The 17,724-nt window shown below is 37.0% G+C and overlaps 1 protein-coding gene across 1 annotated transcript in view; it reads right to left on the bottom strand.

Moving 5' to 3' along the window:
• Positions 1–2,725: 2,725 nt before the first annotated feature.
• LOC118849937 (ATP-dependent translocase ABCB1-like) overlaps positions 2,726–17,724 on the bottom strand; it is a 496,364-nt gene continuing 481,365 nt past the window's right edge. Inside the window, exons 25-27 of the mRNA XM_036759044.1 lie at positions 14,366–14,572; positions 5,408–5,554; positions 2,726–3,696 (exon numbers count right to left, since the gene is read on the bottom strand). Of these exons, the coding sequence (XP_036614939.1) occupies positions 3,490–3,696; positions 5,408–5,554; positions 14,366–14,572 (561 nt within the window). The 3' untranslated portion in view covers positions 2,726–3,489. The remainder of the gene's footprint in view (positions 3,697–5,407; positions 5,555–14,365; positions 14,573–17,724) is intronic.

Raw genomic sequence — 17,724 nt, 5'->3', positions numbered from 1 at the left:
AACCTGTCTCTTTTGGTTTTGTTTGTTTGGTTGTTTGTTTTGGGGGGGCAGGGCAATTGGGGTTAAGTGACTTTCCCAAGGTCACACAGCTAGTACATGTGTCAAATGAGGTCGGATTTGAACTCAGGTCCTCCTGACTCCAGGGCTGGTGCTCTACTCACTGCGCCACCTAGCTGCCCCAATCTGTCTCTTTTGGACTTGCCATTCTCTAAATATTTGCATGTCAGTCATTTTTTAATCACATCAGAAATATACTTTGTTCTGTGTCCAGTGATATCTCTGCAAATATGCCTTAGGATAAAAGAGTCCTTTATATCAGCAGAAAATAAAAAGTAAAACTCATCTGCTTTAATTTCCGTTCTCCTGCTCTGCAGTGCTGATGTTTCTATGCTCAAAGGGCAGAGTTTGTTCACCTTGGTGTTAAGGTTGAAAGTGGGAAACTGAACTTGGATTTCTTGGCAGCAAAATTGGGGCAAAGGGCTATAAATGGAAGAAATAGCTTTTTCTATCTCCAAATAAATTTGGACATCTGATTTTAATTATTAATTAAAGGAAAACATTTCTTTTAGGTAAAATTCAATGATATTCTACCCAGATTGTTTTTAAAAGACTGAACGCATTTTATAATGCAAAAGAAAGGCTACTAGTAGACATCTCCTCCTTTCCCCATGTGTGTTCTGTGTGGTCTTTTAAACAGTGCTCTATTCCCAGTCACCAAGGGAAGACTAGTTGAGGTTTAGATTATGAATGCACTGCCACTATCCACGTGTATGTAAACTGGAAATAAGCTGTTTTATATAAATGACAAGGTTGTATAGCTATTAATTTGTGAAAGCCTCAGATTTCTGGAAGATGCAAAATGGAGTCCAAGCTTGGCATCTAGGCATCTGGGGAAGGGAGAAGTGTAAGCAATAAGAGAAGATGAAGAGATATGTCAAGAAGTCCACTTAAAATTACGAGACTTCTTCAATAGGAATCAGAGAAACATCCCTAGCCTGGTTGGCAGAAATGGGTAAGACACATTTTTTTAATGAATGGTTATTGTGCCCAGACAACCAAAAAAGGAGCCTATTTTCTTCAAGGTCTAAGATTATTTAGAAATGGAGACTGGTAGATTTGGATTAGAAACTGGGCAGAAATAGGAAATTTTGGTTTTGCAAGGAGTAGGCAAGAGGAAGACCTAGAATGAGAAATAAATGGACTTCACAATTATACTTTGTAGCAATATTTTCCTTACCTAGTGGGTACCCAGAACTCTAGTCTCTTATCTGCAAGTGTTCAATTCAGTTTCCACTTGCACATCTTGCTTTCCATATCAAGCTAAGCTTATCATCCTTCCAAAGCCAGCTTCCTTCCCAGCTTCACTGTCAACACAGCCATTCTCAAAACTTTAAAATATCTTTAACTTATTTTCTTCTTTTCTCATTCATATCCGGTCACTCAGTCCTGTTACCTTTTTATATTGGTCCCTTCCTCTATAGTTCCTTTGAGCATTGATAGCAATTATTTATATTTTAAATATTTACATTTACTTACAGAGCTGCAAGTAATGGAGAAAATGTTTTTCCTAAATATTTCATTTTACAAATGAGGAACCTGAGACTCAAAGGTCATGTAGCTAGTAAATAGTACGTGCTGGGATTTGAACTCAGGTCTTCAGCATCAAGTGCTTTTCCTACAATACCTCATACAATTACCTACATATACCTCAATATGAATTTCTTCAATGTTCAGGGCTATTTTATGCATATTAATTGTCTCTTCAACTAGATTGTATCTTGGGCAAGGATAGGCTCTCACGCTTTCTTCATATCTATCATAGAACCTACCACAATGCTGAGAAACTAGCTACAAACGTAATAGGTACTCAATATATATACTACATAGACTAAGTCGTTAAGTCATTTCTGGAATTTTAACATATCATTTAAGTGAGACAGTACTGATGACTCATTGTTTAAGAGGATTGCCCAGGAGATATAGATGTTAAAAATAGGTATCTCCAACCTTTCTCTCTGATCCTTGGGGTATCAACCCTCTTACATACGAAAGACTATCTGGTCCAACCCTGTAAGCTCATCCACAAGGGGGAGGGCCAGGATGTGAGGAAAACATGATGCCTCCCTCCCAACTACTGTTTCTGGGTTTTGCCATGCTTTCACAAAACTGATCTATGTCACTGTCTTCTTGGTCTTAAACATCTCTTAAAATATTTCACCTGGGATCCTCTCTGTTGTCATACAAACACCCATGTTTGTGTGAAAGAATTTCAGTAGACCATTATCTTAATGCTGTATTTTTCCCCTTAAAATTATTTTCATATAAAGAAGTCTTTGGGCATTAAGAGGTCACATTTCAAAATATTACTAGCACTCCTTGGTGGATAGCATAATGAATAATCTTGAGGCTTGCCAGTATCACAGAAGAGGGGTTTTCATTTGGGTCAGGGTTGTTCTCAATAAAACTTGGGAATCACATTATGCTTGAGGGAACACTAATTAAGAGAGGGTCCTAGACTAGCTAATTTTTTTGCATATTGTTGCCCTGTGATTTCTGGTTAACAATACCATAATTTGAGAGAGGAGACCTTGTAATCTAACACATCTGAACTCACAGAATCTGGACTCTCCTACATTGTGGATTTGGGTTGACATTGTAGGGAACTGATTTCATGGAAGGAAAGTCAGTACTGAAATGAAAACAATAATGCAGTTTTATATTTTTTAAAGTGCAAAAATAATAGAATTCTTTAACAACACTTTGCAGCAGCAGTGCAAAATATTAACAATACACCAAAGGAAGATTCAGTCCCATGATTCAGTATTTCTCTCCTGGCCCCAAACAAATGAATGAATCTTGCTTTGTTTCCGATTGTCACTTAGTTGGCCATAATAACAGAAGTTGAAAAGTAACAAACGACAGAGTTAAGTACAAGAGTGAACAAGGTTGTACAGCTTTGTAGGATCCAGTATGAGAAAAAGGCAGAGTAGGGTTCTTTCATTTTGAACCAACTACCTCACAATCTAAAGTGCTTTGATTGGGAAGTGGCATACTCAGTTTAGGTTTGAACAATATTATAGTAGTCCAAGAAATGTTCAGTTTTATTATAGGCTCTTATATTTTATAACAGTTACTTCAGGAGTTACCACCCTTTGGTCACAGCATCTTATTTTTTTTAAGCAAGAAAAAGCTCTTTTCTGAGGGAGACTAGAAATAAAAAATAAAATTGCTTAGACAGTTGTTAAAGAAACCAAACTAGCTAGGCTTAACACTCCCATACATTTCATAATGAATAGGACATTGGTATATCTTCCTTAAGTGTGGTTTCTTCTCTTCTGGAGGCATTGACTTCTATGGCCAGAGATCCAGTTGCAGGAGGAGATGAGACAGCCTACAGGACTTGCTTTCTGGCACTTATGGCAGAAGTTTATGGCAATGATTCCATTTTTAAACACCAAATACAGAAAATATTTAATTTATGAAAGAAGTTCACATTCGCTTTGCCCCACTCTGAATGTTGACCAGTGAAAAGTAGATGCCTTTCAGAGCCAGCAGCTGTTGGTGTGTTCCTTGTTCTTTGATCTTGCCATTCTGGAATACCACAATAAGGTCAGCATTCTGGATGGTGGAGAGGCGGTGAGCAATCACAATACAGGTACGACCTTCTCTGGCCTTGTCCAGGGCCTCTTGGACAACCTAGTCAGTAATTACATATATGGTTATTTGTAAGAGAAAAATCAATTCTAACTTTTAAATTCCTTCTCCTTCAATATTCTTTCCACTTCATTTCCCTAAGAAAATGTATTTTGCTTGTGGTTTTATGTCAGTGAGATGTAATACAGATTTTACAAAGCTAAGAACTGGGTAGGCAAAGAGATCATTTTACAAGTAACATACATTTTTTTGTTTTTGTTTTTAAATAATATTTTATTTTTCCCAATTGCATGTGAAAAGAATTTTTAACATTTTTTTAAATTTTGAGTTCCAAATTCTCTCTCTCCCTCTGTCCCTTTTCCCTCCCTCAGATGATAAGCAATTTGATACAGTTATACATGTGCAATCATAGCATACATATTAATACTTGTTTCTCACTCTTACTGAATTCATCCCACCATTAAAAACATTTCTTAGAATATCTGTTTTCTGCATTTGCTGCCATCTTGTGTTTGCACATGTATAAACCAAGGTTCTTGGAAACCTTTTGGCCTGCCTTAGTAGCAAAGTTCGTAGGAGAGTTTGGATGCTCCAATCCTGCCAGGTGGTTTTTGAAGCAAATTTTCTCTGAAAGCCTGGAACAATCCTTTGCTATTTGCAAGTTACAGACACAGCTCAAGAGATTTGTGTGTACTTGGTTTCCCTCCCACACAAAATATAACAAAAAAACAATAACAACAAAAACAAAAGTGATCGCTCTATCCTTAGTCCTAAATAGACTGAAGTTTGTGACTGTCCCATCCTCTCCGTATTCAGTTTTAGGTCCTATGTTGAATATGACAACTGAGAATAGGAAATGAAGAATTTGTAGAACTCTTATAGCAATGGAGTTAGGCGTGCTGTAGAAGGAGCAAAGGAGTCAGTTACCACTACTATGGTTCTCAACCTCTGATTTTCCTGGTTCTACTGACTGAACATTTTAAATGGTAAGAAGATTCCTTTGATACCATCAGTGGAGGGAACTCCTGGTAGAGGTGTAAGCAGTTTCTTCATCAATGAAGAGCAGCGACACATCTGTAACTCATGCCTAGGTCCCCACTTGTTGGGATAATGAATGTCCCCAAAGTGGTTACATGTATTCAAATTCACACTATTTAAAGTCATAATTATATAGAATAGGGTCATAGGTTCTAGTCCAATGGAAATATACCATTCAAATTTGAATAATGTGACCACTTCAGGGAGATGAATAATTCCCATTAATGGGAACTTAGCTGTAGAGTCTTAGAGAGTTGGGTGGGGCACTGAGTCTTTAAATAACTGGCCTGTGGTTACTATAGCTACAATATGTGTTGTAGGCAGGAAGTCCTTCTGATTCCCAAGACTAAACTTTTATAAGCAGCTAAGAGGTGAAGTGGGCCTGGAGTGAGGAAAACCTGAGTTCAAATCCAGATACTTACTGGGTGATCATGGGAAGTCACTTAGCCTCTTGTCTACCTTAGTTTCTTCAACTGTAAAATAGGGTTAAGACAGCACCTAACTCCCAACATTATTGTTAGGATGAAATGAGCAAAGTGCCTAGCGTGATTCCTGGCATTCAGTAGGTGTTTAATAAATGCGTGATCCCTTCTGTTTCCATCACGCTACCATTCCAATCTCTATGACTGTGAATATACTAAGTATTCATACTAAAAGAACACAGGCTCTTTCAGAATGTGAATAAGCCCATTCAGAATTCAGAATAAGCCCATACCTTTTCACTTTCTGTATCCAGCGCTGATGTAGCTTCATCCAACAGCAGGATCTGAGGGTTTCTGATGAGTGCTCGAGCAATAGCGATGCGCTGTTTCTGACCCCCTGAGAGCTGAGTTCCTTTGTCTCCCACCCTGGTTTCATATTTCTGTGTTTAAAGATAAATTTGGTTAATGTGAAAAAGTATAGATGCTAGTAAAAATGAAAATTATTGTCTTGACGATGAGTTTGCAGTAAAAGAGACTTTGCTTCTTGAAGCTAAATTAAAAAGAATAAATCATTGTGACAAATGCCAGTAAAAAGGAAAGTGTTAAAATAATAGAAATCAACAAGCCAGAACAAAAGTATAACTGGACCAACATATAAAGAGCTTTTCGAAAAGATCAATAAAATGGACAATTTACAAATTTAATCAGAAAAATGAAGAACAAAATAATCAAATTACTAAAATCAAAATTGAGAAAGGGACTGATCATAATGAGTCAAGAGATTAAGCCACACTGGTCTATGCCAACAAAACTGAAAATTTCAATAATAGCTCACGTTAATATAATGCTTTATATACAATTTCTTTGATTCTCACATCAATGCTGTTAGGTAGTATTATTGTTTCTGGTTTAAAAAGAGGTTAAGTGCCTTTAAAATGTATTTATTGTGATCAATGGTCAGTTCATCTATTTGTACTATGAATTCAAAGACTGTTTCTACTGTTCTATTATTAATCCAATCAATAAGAAAAACTTGAAATCACATGATTATATCATTTGATATACTTTAATAAGAATACAAGCATACATTTATGTTGGAAACAGTATTTATAGGAATAGAAAGATTTTTCCTCAATGTAATTAAACATCTCTTCTGTATTTACGGGAAATCTGCCTCAACTGAGGATGACTGCTGCCAGAAAAAGGCTAAAGTGAATCTGTCGAAACCGAGACCAAAATTTTTGAAATAGTGAACAAAGCTAAATTATGAAAAACTAAAACTTAGGAAACTTCATTTTATCTTATTTAATAAAATGCATTAAAATTGCAAATTTATATTCTTATAAGGAGCAAAACACATGTGAAGAGATATTCTTCACTTTAGGTTACACCTTAAAAGCACGATTACAGGGAAGGTTTGGTGGCTAGGTGGCACAGAGGATAGAGTGCTGGGCCTGGAATCAGGAATACTCATCTTCCTGAGTTCAAATCTGGCCTCAGACACTTACCAGTTATGTGGCCTTGGGCAAGTTCTTTAACCCTGGTTGCCTCAGTTTCCTCATCTATGAGCTGGAGGAGAAAATAGCAAACCACTTCAATATCTTTGCCAAGAAAACCCCAAATGGGGTCACAAAGAGTCTGAAATGATTGAAAAAGAAATGACTGAAGGGGCCATTGGAACAGAAACATTTGCACCATTGGAAGAGAAATATTTGAGGGTTTCATCAATGTTTTTCCACAGACTAACAACCAGCAAGAAACAACCAAAAATAATGGCAGGAAGAATCGCAGTGTTAATCAGGGAGGGATGTTGGAATGGACTCATTTTTAAGAGTTAAGTTCATTAGGAATATTTTTTATTTTATACTGATCTCTGCTTCTCTGTCTTTCCCACTTTGTAGGTAGCTGGTGTGATGAAATCCACTGATGAAAAGCTTGCCTCAGAGTCACAGAGACTGGGTTCAAGAACTGCCTCTTAAACTTACTGGATTATGTGACTCTTGTAGGCAAATCACCTTCCCAGTGCCTTAGAAGCAACACTTTAAGAGTGAATTGCAGGGAGCTGTTGATCGATATGGAAGAGTGAACTTCCTCACTAGGAGCTCCCTATACTGGTCAGTCAATAAATACTTATTAAGCGCATCCTCTGTACCAGGCACCAAACAAAATTACAGATCTAGTTAAAAACAAAAGGAAGCCTGCACCTACAAGGACTAGAATAATGAATATCTATCCCTCTATCTGAAATAAAGATAGCTAGTATCATATGCAATGGAGAATTGGAAACATATGTATCAAAAAGACAGGGAAAGCTGTTCACTGACACCATTATTATCCTACATAGTTCTAAGAATGTTAACTATAGCTATAAGGCAAGAAAAAAAGAAATGAAAGGAATAAGCATTATCAAAGAAGCTCTCTCTGATTGGTGAAGATAGAAAGGTATAATTAGAAAATCTCAAGAGATTCAACAAGGAAGTTAATCAAGGCTTTTGAAAGTATCAGGATGTAAAATATAATGCCCCCCTCATATCATATATTACCAAAAGAAATAAGAAGGGATGAACAGAAAGATAAATTCGATTTATAATTATTAACAATATATATTGAGTACTTAAGCATATCAAGGTATGCATAAGAACTATAGGAAGATAACTATAAAAACAATTTTAACAAAATAATGAATGAAATAATTAAAGAAATATCCCATTTGTGGCTGGATCAGGTAAAATGTCAGTACGACCCAAATTAACTTGATGCAATGTTAATAATATGCCATAGAAGAATTTCATAGATTAAGTAAACCCTAACAAATTTCTATCCTAGGTTTGCATGAAATGATGAAAAGAGGAATGAGCAGAACCAAAAGAACACTGTATAGAGTAACAGCAATATTGTTTTAAGTACAATTTTGAGCGACGACGTCATTTGACTATTATAAATGCCCAAATTAACTACAAAGAACCTATGAAGGAAGATGCTATCTGTATCCAGAGAAAGGACTGATAAATAGAAGTATGTTTAGAATGAGTTTACATATATACATATATATATATGTATATATATATATATATATATAGACACACATATACATGTATTTTGTCTAATGTTAGTCATCTCTGGGTGGTGGGGGAGGGAAGGACAAAAAGGAAAAAAAAGAAATTTTCATGATTACTATAAATTTAAAAGGAATAGCAAATAATACATGATAGATTTATAGTTTCATGTGCAATTATCTTTTTCTATTCTACTATGTTATGGAAATGCTTGTTTCATTACACAAAATAAAATAAATAAAATTTTCAAAAATGAAGAATAAGTAGACAAGAGTGGAATTATGGGGGTGAAATGAGAAATGGAAACATGCATGGCTGGGCTTATTTCAAATTACACTATAAAGTAGGTCATTATCAAAATAATTTGTTTTTGAAAAAATAGATGAATGGAAGACAAAAGCTAATCCAGAATCTGAGCCAAAGGTGTATAATCATGATCACTAATCAGTGGCAAAGTACAAGATTAGAATTCCAACACATATTCAAAAGCAAAAGTTGAGGATACAGCCATACAGACATAACCAGAATTTTTAGCCATTCCAATGGTGAGTTTTAGCTTTTCTCCTTGAAACAAAGAATGTGACAAGTACAATAATATATTTTTCTTAATTTAAACAGTGACAATTTAAAATCGTAATAAGCAAAGTCAATTTTTATCATCATTCTGAAGTACTGAATACTCCCCTAACATAGGCGGTACAGCGGGAGGAGCAATGGACTTGGAGTCAAGAAAAACTGAGTTCAAACACAAACACTTAGTAGTTGTGTGACTTTGAGCACGTGGCTCAAACCCTGTCTGCCTCAGTGTCCTCATCTGTGAGGTAAGTATAATAATGGCACCTACCCCTTAAGACTAAAAATCATATAATATTTGTAAAGCACTGTGCAAACCTTAAAGTGTGATATCATTGCTAACTGTTGTTGTTATCGTTCTGTAGGGGAGGGGGAGAAAAACTAATGGACAGTTTAAGCGCTTCATTGTAATGGATGCCATGTCACAAGAGCGGGAGAAAGGTGATCAGCACACAGGGTAAATGTAATGAGTTTTGATATGCAGCATGGTCAGAAAAAACCCACTTTGATGAGAGTATAGACACTTCTAGGTATGTACCACTGGGATATTGTGTGTGTGTGTGTGTGTGTGTGTGTGTGTTTGTGTGTGTTATCATGTCTGGAATTAATATTTGTAGAGGGAAATAATTCTTTTTTTGGTTTACATGTTTTTTTATTTTATCAATCTTGAGGAAGGTCTTTTTATTTTACAAATGAAGAAACTGAGGCTGAGACAACATGTAAGTGATTTGTCTAGAATTTGAACTCAGGTCTTTTTTATTCCTTGTCTATCACTCTCTTCATTACACCAAACAAACTTTGTCAAGAAAGATAGTTGGTTATTTTTTTTTTCAAATGGGGAAACCAAGGGATTGGTTTTTGTTTGATACTTATTTTTTATTTTATTTTATTTTATTTTTTAATTTATTTATTTAACATATTTGGTTTTCAGCATTGATTTTCACAACAATTTGAATTACAAATTTTCTCCCCATTTCTACCCTCCCCCCACTCCAAGATGGCATATATTCTGGTTGCCCTGTTCCCCAGTCAGCCCTCCCCTCTATCACCCCCCTCCCCTCTCATCCCCTTTTCCCGTCCTTTCTTGTAGGGCAAGATAAATTTCTACGCCCCATTGCCTGTGTATCTTATTTTTTAGTTGCATGCAAACACTTTTTTTTTGTATTTGAACATCTGTTTTTAAAACTTTGAGTTTCAAATTCTCTCCCCTCTTCCCTTCCCACCCACCCTCCCTAAGAAGTCGAGCACTTCAACCTAGGCCACGCATGTATCATTATGTATAACCCTTCCACAATACTCATGTTGTGGAAGGCTAACTATATTTTGCTCCTTCTCAACCCATCCCGCTTTATTGAATTTTCTCCCTTGACCCTGTCCCCTTTCCAAAGTGTTTGTTTTGATTACCTCCACCCCCATCTGCCCTCCCCTCCATCATCACCCCCTTTTAACTTTTTTTTATCTTCCTCAGAGGGAAATAATTTAACCTGCTGAGCAAAATACACATAGTACAATATATATGTACTATGTAAAATTACCTAGTAACTGTACATAGTACAAATAGTCGTTGTTTTAACTATCGACACAGGGTGGTGCTCTTGGCATCGTTAAACTAAAAAGCATCCTAAAAGAGAAGAATTTTTTAGTTCTTTAATTATAGTCTCTCTTTGATTATTCCTAGCTGTGCTCAGCTATGAGAAGAAGTACAGTATGGCAGATAGAAGAGAGAGGGCCTCAGGCAACTCTTGGAGGTGCTTACTTGCTGATCTTCATTGATGCAAGAAGCTTCCACCTTAGAGCTCCTACGTAGATGACATCTGAGGTCTAGACCGCTTCCTCCTCACCTTCCAACAAAAAAATCTCTGGCTGCTACATATGTTTAAGTGGTCTTAATTGACTAAGAAATATCATTTGGGAACTCAATGTTTAAAAAGTATAGAGTCTCCTCTCTTCAAATTTTTCAAAGTTCATACTTCTAGAAGAGAAGAAATTTCAGAGACCAGAAAATCCAACCTTTTTTTTTTCAGATAAAGAAACTGAGGCTGAGAAGAATTACAAAGGATCTGAGGCCATGTGGTCTGACCCCCTCATTTTAATAGGGCCCTAAGGAGCTTAAGTGTGACCTCTTGCCCAAGGTCACAAGGGTGGTGTCAGAGGCTGGATTTTAACCAAGGTCAGCAGACTCCAGAGCCCATGCTGGGCTATGCCAACCCTACAACTGTCTATGCTGTGGCCTGTGAACTTATTCAGGAAATATTTTGATAACTGTACACCAATTTTCCTTTGAAATTTCATTCACTTAAAAACATTCTAAGGAAGGTCCTGCCTGTCCTCACACTACCAAAAGAATCTATAACATACAAAAGGTCAAGAACCCCTGCTCCAAATGATCTGTTACTCGAATAAGAATATTTTGGCCTGGTAATAGGCAGGGAGAAATATGGCACAGGCCCACCAAAATGGCAATAGGCTGATGCTGAGAAAAGTCTCATATGAACACTGGAGTCACTGTTTTCTCTAGGTCTATCAGGCTGAACCCTTCACCAAATGTCTGACCTTATCCTCGACACACAGAGTTTAATTGAGTATTAGTTATGGAGGCAGCAAAATACAGTGGAGAGACCATTGGCCTTGGGTTCTAATTCTACCTTTAACATTGGGCAAATCACCTGGAATCCCTAGGCTTCAGTTTTCTCAGGTTCAAACTGATAGATTTGGGCTTAATGGCCTATGATGCCTCTTCCAGCCCTAGATCCATAATGCTATCTAAAAAAATATGACCCTCAAACCCTATGAAATGGACAATCTTCTTCAGGGTTTGGGGATACAATGATCAGAAGTCACTTTGAAAGGAGCTGGTGGAGGCATGGGATTTATGCCTGGCTGTTGTCCTTACCTAGCACTGAAAGGAGGGAATGAAATAAGGAATGGGAAGTACTATAGCCCCAGGAAGTTCCAGGGGTCTAACACAGCATGAGATGCGTGCTTAACGCCTCTGAGATTCTCTCCAATTTATCATGCACAATGTGCATAGTTGTTTGTACAGGGTGTTCCTGAAGTCTGGACACATAGGCAAAAATGTATATTTTCAGGGAATGAAATGAATAAAATTTTCAACAACATTTCATTTAATTGGAATATTAACAAATAACATCTTCAATGTGATTTCTATCATTTGTGATTCAGAGGTTGATGCACTTTGCAAGATTCATGTGAACTTGATACAATAACTCCACATTGTCGTCAATTTTAGCACATTCACTCTTTATGCATTCAATCAAGTGTGTTGCATCTGTGATTTTCATTGAGTACACCTTCTCTTTTAGCATACCCCAGAAAAAGAAGTCAAGAGGGTTAATGTCTGCCAATATCCTAAATATTTCAAAAATGTGCATTTTTTGCCTATGTGTCCAGACTTTAGGGACACCCTGTATATCGTCTCCCTCTCATTAGACTATGACTTCCTTGAGTGCCTGGACTACTTTTTTTTGCCTTTCTTTGCATCAAAGCACTTAGCACAGTTGCCTGGCACATAGCAGGTGCTTAACAAATGCTTTTTGACTTGCTCTCTTCCCTAGTGGGTCCCAGAGTAAACCCAAATGGCAGTTAAGGTTGGGAATGAGGGGAAGTGGGGTTTCTTTCTGGATGATTTTTTTTCATTTTAAAAAATTCATTATTAATATATTTTTATCATTCTTGTCTTTTTAAATTTTGAGTTCCATATTCTCTCTTTCCCTCCCACCATCCCCCACCTACTGAGAAGGCAAGCAGAGTGATATCAATTATACAGTGAAAGCATGCAAAACACCTTTCTATATCACATAACAAGCAAAAAAAAATAAAGGAAGTGAGAAAATTATACTTCAGTGTGTACGTAGAGTTCATCAGGTCTGTCTCTGGAGATGGATAACATTTTTTCATCATGAGTCCTCTGGAATTGTCTTAGATCATTGTGTTGATCAGAGCAGCCAAGTTTTTCAAAGCTGATCATCATTACAATGTAGCTATTACTGGGCACAATGATCTCCTGGTTCTTCTCACTTCTTTCATGTAGGTCTTGCCATGTTTTTCTGAAGTCACCCCTCTCATTAATTCTTATAACACAATAGTACTTCATCACAATCATATACTACAACTTGTTCAGCCATTCCCCAATTGATGAGCAACCCCTCGGTTTCCAATTCTTTGTAGCCAGAAAACAAGTTTCTATAAACATTTTTGTACATATAAATCCTTTTTCGTTTTCTTTGATCTGTGGGATACAGACCTAGTAGGGGTATTGCTGGGTTAAAGGGTATGCACAGTTTGACTCACACCCTTGCCCTCTATCTATGCAAACTCCTTTTAACTGCCCTAATAATGATAAAGTTCTTATGTATCATTTCTCATATAGGAATGTAAACAGTTTCACCTTGTTGAGTCTCTCATGATTTCTCCTTCATGTTTACCTTTTTATGCTTCTTTTGAGCCTTATGTTTGAATGTCTTTCCATTCCATTCTGATTTTTTTCATCAGGAATGCTTGAAAGTCCTCTATTTCATTAAATATCTATGAGAATTATACACAGTTTTGCTGGGGAGGGTATTCTTGGCTGTAATCCTAGTTCCTCTACCTTCCAGAATATCATATTCCAAGCCCTCCGATCCTCAGTCTTGTGTGATCCTATGGCTCCATGCTATCAGAATTGTTTCTTTCTGCGAGCTTGCGATATTACCTCCTTGACCTGGGAGCTCTAGAATTTGGCTATGATATTCCTGAGAGGTTTCATTTTGGAATCTCTTTCAGGAGATAATCAGTGGATTCTTTCAATGTCTATTTTACCCTCTGGACATAAGATATTAGGGCAGTTTTCCTTGATAATTCCTTGAAATACCATGCCTAGGCTCTTTTTTTTATCACGGCTTTCAAGTAGTCCAATAATTCTTAAATGATCTCTCCTCGATCCCTTTACCAGGTCAGTTGTTTTTCCAATGAGACATTTCACATTTTTTCCTATTTTTTCATTCTTTTGACTTTGTTTCATTGCTTCCTAAAGTCTCATGGAATTGTTAGCTTCCAGGGCCTGCACTTTATCCACTGCACCACCTAGTTGTTACCCAAAGTCACTGAATTAGTAGAACCAGGAATTGAATCCACTCCCTCTGGCTCTAAATCCATTGCTCATTCCATTGTACCACTGTACCATGTTCATATATGGATGATCTCCCCTTTTATTTTATTTTTATATCAAAATATTTATTGCACAATTTTTTGAAGTAACAAAGAATTGTGATCAAAGTAGATGCACATAGACTGAGGAATGGCAAAACAATTTCTGATATGTGAATGTAATGGAACACTATTTTACCATAAGAGACAATGACTATGATAAATGGAGAGCATGGGAAGGCTTATGTGAGCCAAGATGAAGTGAAGTAAACAGAATCAGGAAAACAAAACACACATGACTATAATGATATAAATGTGATCTCCCCTTCTAGATGATAAAATTGTGTTTACTAAATGAAGGAAAAGATGGTATGTCCTCTGAACATGAATTTTCTATTACCAGTGAGAGATGGCAGAGCAGAGGGAGTAGGAGACCAGCATCTGTTTGTGGTTTTAAAGGGCAAGAAAATGACTTACTTTGGGTAATGTTTCAATGAAAGGATGGATGTTGGCGGCTTTGGCTGCATTCACAATCTCTTCCTGTGACACCACCCGGCTGTTGTTTCCATAGGCGATGTTCTCTCCAATGCTGCAGTCGAACAGGATGGGCTCCTGGGACACGATGCCAAGCTGAGCCCGGAGCCACTGGACATTAAGCTTCTTGATGTCTTGGTTATCAACTTTCTGAAAGCAAAAGTCCAATTCATCAACAAGCACTTATTAAGCCCTTACTAAGTGCCAGACATTGTGCTAGGTGCTTGTGTTACAGAGATAAAAATGAAACCGTTTCTGCCCTCAAGGAGCTTATATTCTACTGGAGGAGATTATATGCACATAGATGAGACCGGCCAGGCTACATACAATATAGGCACAAAATAATTTTGGGTGGGAGGGTGAAAAAAAATTCAACAGCAAGGGCTTCATGGAGATGGAGTTGCTTGAGCTGAATCCTGAAGAAAACTAGGAATTCCAAGAGATGGATGTGAGGAGGACAAGTGTGTCCAGACATGGAGGACGGACACTACGATGGCACAAGGAGAGAAGACAGAGCATCATGTTTGAGGAACAATAAGAAGAGCAGGGTAGACGGGAGATTGAGAGAAGGGAAGGAACACATCATTAGCCTGGAAACTCCAAACACAAATAACTGGCTCGTTTTTTTTGGATTTTTTGAGACTAATGGTTTTATTTTATGCATGGGATTATTGAATGATTGCCAGTTTACCACCGTGTGTTGGAATAACAGCATCTTCCTTGGTTTCCTGGAGTTTATGGAACAGGGATCTCACACATACAGAACTTTGTGAAAATAGTGATGGTGAAAGATTAACTATGTTTTGCTCCTTCCTAACCTATCCCCCTTTATTAAATTTGCTCCCTTGACCCTGTCCCTTTTTGAAATTGCTTGTTTTTGATTACCTCCTCCCCCTGTCTGCCCTTTTTTATCTTCTTTCTCCTTCTTTCCTGTGGGGTAAGATACCCAATTGAGTGTGTATGGTATTCCCTCCTCAGGTCAAATCCAATGTGAGCAAGATTTACTCATTCCTCCTCACCTGCCCCCTTTTCCCTTCCTACAGAACCGCTTTTTCTTGCCACTTTTATGAGAGATAATTTACCCCATTCTATCTCTCCCTTTCTCCCTCTCTCAATATATTCCTCTCTTATCCCTTAAATTGATTTTATTTTTTTAGATATCATCCCTTCATATTCAACTCACCCTGTGCCCTTTGTGTATGTGTGTATATATATATATATGTATATATATACATATATATACCTACATATATACATACATAGACACACACATATGTATGTATATATACATGTATACACATATACATATATGCATATTCCTTTCAGCTACTATGATATTGAGGTCTCATGGATCATACCAATCATCTTTCTATGTAGGAATGTAAACAAAATAGTTCAACTTTAGTAAGTCCCTTATGATTTCTCTTTCTTGTTTACCTTTTCATGCTTCTCTTGATTCTTGTGTTTGAAAGTCAAATTCTGTATTCAGCTCTGGTCTTTTCACTGAGAAAGCTTGAAAGTCCTCTATTTTATTGAAAGTCCAAATTTTGCCTTGGAGCATGATACTCAGTTTTGCTGGGTAGGTGATTCTTGGTTTTAATCCTAGCTCCATTGACCTTTGGAATATCATATTCCAAGCCCTTTGGTCCCTTAATGTGGAAGCTGCCAGATCCTGTGTTATCCTCATTGTTTTCCCACAATACTCAAATTGTTTCTTTCCGGCTGCTTGCAGTATTTTCTCCTTGACCTGGGAGCTCTGGAATTTGGCAACAATATTCCTAGGGGTTTTCTTTTTCAGATCTTTTTGAGGAGGCAATCTGTAGATTCTTTCAATTTCTATTTTGCCCTGTGGCTCTAGAATATCAGGGCAGTTCTCCTTGATAATTTCTTGAAAGATGATATCTAAGCTCTTTTTTTGATAATGGCTTTCAGGTAGTCCACTAATTTTTAAATTGTCTCTCCTGGATCTATTTTCCAGGTCAGTGCTTTTTCCAATGAGATATTTCACATTGTCTTCCATTTTTTCATTCCTTTGGTTCTGTTTTATAATATCTTGTTTTCTCATAAAGTCACTAGCTTCCACTTGCTCCAATCTAATTTTTAAAGTAGTATTTTCTTCAGTGGTCTTTTGGACCTCCTTTTCCATTTGGCTAATTCTGCCTTTCAAGGCATTCTTCTCATCATTGGCTTTTTGGAGCTCTTTTGACATATGAGTTAGTCTATGTTTTAAGGTGTTGTTTTCTTCAATATTTTTTCAGATTTTTTTTGGTTCTCCTTCAGCAAGTCAATGACTTGTTTTTCATGGTTTTCTCGCATCATTCTCATTTCTCATCCCAATTTTTCCTCTGCTTCTCTAACTTGCTTTTCCAGATCCTTTTTGAGTTTTTCCATGGTCTGAGACCATTGTGGAAGGGATTTATGTAATGATACACAAGTGGCCTATGTTGAATTGCTTGCCTTCTTAGGAAGGGTTGGTAGGGAGGGAAGAGGGGAGAGAATTTGGAACTCAAAGTTTTAAAAACAGATGTTCAAAAACAAAAAAAAAAGTTTTTGCATGCTACTAGGAAATAAGGTACACAGGCAATGGGACATAGAAATTTATCTTGCCCTACAAGAGAAGAAGGGAAAGGGGGATGGGAGGGGAAGTGGGGTGACAGAAGGGAGGGCTGGGGGGAATGAGGCAACCAGAATATACGCCATCTTGGAGTAGGCAGGAGGGTAGAAATGAGAAGAAATTTTGTAATTCAAAGTATTGTGAAAATCAATGCTGAAAACTAAATATATTAAATAAATTAAATTTTAAAAAAATTATGTAATAAATACTGTTCATCATTTTCAAAGTTAAAAAAAAAGAAAATAGTGATGGTGTTTACTGTGCTTTCACATTGGCTCCCAACTTTGTGAATCACAACACCTGGTTGGATACATCATGGTGCCTGGGTTCTCTCATGTCTCAGTGTCAGTTTTTTTTTCTGGCTAGGAAAAGGATGGTGGTCATGGGTAGCTCATTTGATCTTCATGCCAAATTATCTCATGTAAAATATCATGTAAATACTATGCATTATGATGATGAGTCTACAAGCCAAGTCAATAAGCATTTATTAAGCACCTACTATGTGCAAAGCCCTGGGGATAAACAGCCAAAAATGAAAAATACCTTGCTTCCAAATATACTCTATAAATGTGTCTCCCCTACATTTAACTGGGGAAGACAACATAAACACACGTATATGTGGGAATAAATACAAAATAAATATGAGATGTTTTAGGGAGGAAGAATACTAAAAATAGTCGGCAGGAGA

This window comes from Trichosurus vulpecula, chromosome 5, assembly GCF_011100635.1.
Source record: "Trichosurus vulpecula isolate mTriVul1 chromosome 5, mTriVul1.pri, whole genome shotgun sequence".
Classification (NCBI taxonomy): Eukaryota; Metazoa; Chordata; class Mammalia; order Diprotodontia; family Phalangeridae; genus Trichosurus; species Trichosurus vulpecula.
This window is presented reverse-complemented; position numbering and strand designations above follow the sequence as displayed.